Source organism: Condylura cristata, unplaced genomic scaffold (assembly GCF_000260355.1).
Source record: "Condylura cristata isolate star-nosed mole 26May11 unplaced genomic scaffold, ConCri1.0 scaffold00117, whole genome shotgun sequence".
Classification (NCBI taxonomy): domain Eukaryota; kingdom Metazoa; phylum Chordata; class Mammalia; order Eulipotyphla; family Talpidae; genus Condylura; species Condylura cristata.
This window is the reverse complement of record NW_004567218.1, coordinates 35148-38449: the sequence shown is the minus strand read 5'-3', so window position 1 is coordinate 38449 and position 3302 is coordinate 35148. Positions and strand designations below refer to the sequence as shown.

At 57.5% G+C, this 3302-nt stretch overlaps 1 gene segment (V, D, J or C); it reads right to left on the bottom strand.

Moving 5' to 3' along the window:
* Positions 1-2900, bottom strand: part of LOC101637196 — a 16113-nt gene extending 13213 nt beyond the window's left edge. Inside the window, 1 exon segment of the V gene segment in view lies at positions 2855-2900. Coding sequence covers positions 2855-2900 — 46 coding nt within the window.
* Between the last annotated feature and the right edge of the window lie 402 nt (positions 2901-3302).

Sequence of the window (3302 nt, the reverse complement as noted above, 5' to 3'; positions counted from 1 at the left end):
CGCGAGGCCGCGTGCAGGCCCGGCGTCGTCCGTGTGTCCTGCGCGGTGCGGGGTCAGGCGAGGCGCCTGCCCGCTTTGAACGGGGTCGCCGATGGCCGGTTCCTTGCTCTATGTCGCTATTATCACAGTCGTGTGCTGTGTTGATCTGTAGTTTCTTTGTAAACCTCCACGTCAGCTGCAAACAGGGTCCCTGATCGCTTTCCGTCAGCAGCTTCATTGCTTCAGCTCTGACACCAGCCCAGTGTGACAGTGTAAGACGAGAGGGACAAATCTGTCCCGCTCACGCTCCAGAAGTTTCTGCTTTGTCGCCATCTGTGAGATACTTGATCCTGTTGCTTGTGTGTTTTATATATCAAGGTTAGCAGTAATATAATTTTCATTTTTTTTCCTTTTGTGGAAAACCAGGTACCAGATGGTCACCGTCATTTTCCCCATCAGATCTGGTCACTCACTCAGTGTCTCTCATTTTGGTCAAAATACTTTAAAATACTCTGTCAGGAAAGCCCAGCTGCCAGGTACCCTGAGCCCTGAGTCCTGACCTCACACTGTGGCCCCAGCGCCCCCTGCCGGTCCTGGGTGTCTCAGCCCCCCACTCCTTTCCCTGCAGGGTCAGTGTCTGGCCACAATTTCTCCCCCAGTGTCCCCCACAGTCACACAGGCCTGTGACCTTGGGTTCAGGAGCCCAGTGCAGGGAGAGCTGGTGGGGCCACAGCAGAGATGGAGACGGGCCTGGCGTGGGGCTGCCTTCTGCGCTCCTGGGTGACATGAATGGGCCACAATGGTCCCCGCTCCCCTTCCCAGGACACTGGCGGATCCATACCAACATAAACAGAGGGGACAGACCCTGAGACGGCACAGGGGGGGCAGGGCGGGGGCATCACCACCCCGGGCCAGAGTGCTGGGGCTGCCCAGGACATGACATCGGGGATTAGGAGGAGCCTGTCAGTCTTCTGTTACCCCTGACGCACACCCTGCCTGGCCTAGCCCCTTCCTCCGTGGGAACCCCCAGGAGACACATGGCCAGCCCCAGCAGTTCATCCTTCTGGACGAGACTCGGTGTTGCCAGGACTTGACCCTGTGTAGCTGAGAGCTCTGACCGTGTCCCAGGGCTGACCAGAGCTGAGGGGGTAGTGTAGACCGACCCTGTGTGTGGGGAGGCTGACACCAGGCAGGAGGCCCCTGCCCCACCCTGCACCTGCTCCTGGCTGTGCTCTGTGCTCTGAGCCTCCTGTGCCTCTGCCTGTCCTGGGTCAGCGGGGTCCTGACCCCACCCCAGTGGACCTGCCCCGAGGGGAAGACCCTGTACACAGCACAGGTGGGGGGAAGGTGCGGTGCTGTCACCAGCCTGAGCCCCGGGTTTTGCATCCAGGGGGACACCTGAACTGTCGGGTACAGTGGGGCCATCCCTGTACGTGGGAACTGATCGGGTCCCTCGTCCTCTGGGCTCTGGGCCTCACACCTGACTCATGGGACAGGCCCTGTCTGCGGACAGAGATGTGGTCACAGGTCCCTGGCTGCTAGTCCCCATCAGGGCCACGGAATGGAGAGGCCCCAGGACCTGACAGGGGCAGGGCATCTGAGCTGGGTCAGCAGCACGTGCGGCTCAGGGGCTGTTTCTTGTCCATCTTACTGCACACTGCCCCTGTCGAGCTTCAGGAGATTTGTTGTGAAGAAACTGCCCAGATCCTGGGAACACAGAAGGGTCGAGTTCCTGGGCAGTTCTCATCAGTGAGCAGACAGTGTCTGCGTCACCCACTACTCAGCAGGAGGTCGTGTAGGGCGGCTCCGGCATCTCTCCAGGTGGCCAGTCTGCAGTGACCGTGGCCCAGGGGCACCTAGGGGCTCCCTTGGTCGTGCGTTGGGCATCTGTGGAATACAATGTGGTGTGGGGTGCTCAGAGTATAATGAGCTCATGTGGGGGTCTCCAGGGGAGCCCCACCCTTGTCACCAGGGTTTTGATTGGTTTCTTCATTGCTTACTGTGTGGTGGGGGTGAATTTGCTGAAATTTACTGGAATTTTCTGTCCTATAGCCACGGTGTGGACAGTGTTGCCTGTACCGAGGTGGACATGGGGATGAGGAGACCAGGGGTTTCTGTTGTGAAGTTTTTGCAGAGATACCTGGGACTGGTGAAGGCTCCAGTCTGTGGGGAGGTCTCACTCTGACAGGAGCACATCCTCCTAGTAATCCCAGGAATGTGGGGAATGGGGGCATCTCAGAGAGGAGCAGTAGCCCCTGGGGAGCTGAGGCCTTGCAGAGGGAACCCCAGGTAGCAAGCCCCAATCCAAACTCTGCACCTGCTCCTGGCTGTGCTCTGTGCTCTGACCCTCTTGTGCCTCCTGCTGTCCTGGGCCTCTGGGTCCTGACTACGTCCCAGTGGACACGCCCAGCCCCCTCCTGTCCCTGAAGGGTTTGTGTCTCGGCTCACACCTGCTCCCCTCACTGTGCCTCTCTCGTACAGTAATACATGGCCGTGTCCTCGGGCTTCAGGCTGTTCATCTGCAGATACAGCGAGTTCTTGCCGTTGTCTCTGGAGATGGTGAATCGGCCCTTCACGGCGTCCACGTAGTTTGTGCTACCACTATTATAACTAATCCATGCAACCCACTGTAGCCCCTTCCCTGGGGCCTGGCGGACCCAGCTCATAGTTTTACTGCTGAAATCAATTGCAGAGGAGGCTGCACAGGAGAGTCTGAGAGACCCTCCAGGCTACACAAAGTCTCCGCCAGACTCCACCAGCTTCTCCTCACACTGGACACCTGCAAACACAGACACAGCAGTCAGGATACTGGATTTCAGTTATTGCTTCTCTCCACTTGTCCCCTCCCCAGGGTCTCCTGCTCCCCTGCACGGACCCCAAAGAAGAGCCAGGAGGAAAAGCCAGCTCAGCCCACGCTCCATGGCAAGTGTCCGTGTGTGTCCTAACCCGAGTGGACCCTGGATCCCGGCTGGGCTCCTGTGCAGAGCTGCAGGGCCGGCTGGGCTGTTTTCAGCAGCAGGGGACAGCCCTATTTGCATGTGTCCTGCCATATAGCAGGTTCTGGATGGAGGCAGGGACAGTCGGGCAGAGGGAGTCTCTTGGGGCTTTGGGTTCATGTATATAATCAGCAGGTGCCATGTTAGGGGCAGAGCTGGTGACCATGAACACCGGTCACTGGTTTATAGGCAGATGTGTTAGGTGACAATATTTCCCTTTTTATTATAGTGCTTTTTATGTGCTGATAATTTCTTTCACTTTGTGTCTGTTTCATAGTTTGGATTAACCCCATTTGTTTATTTTTATTTCTCCATGTCTGATCCATG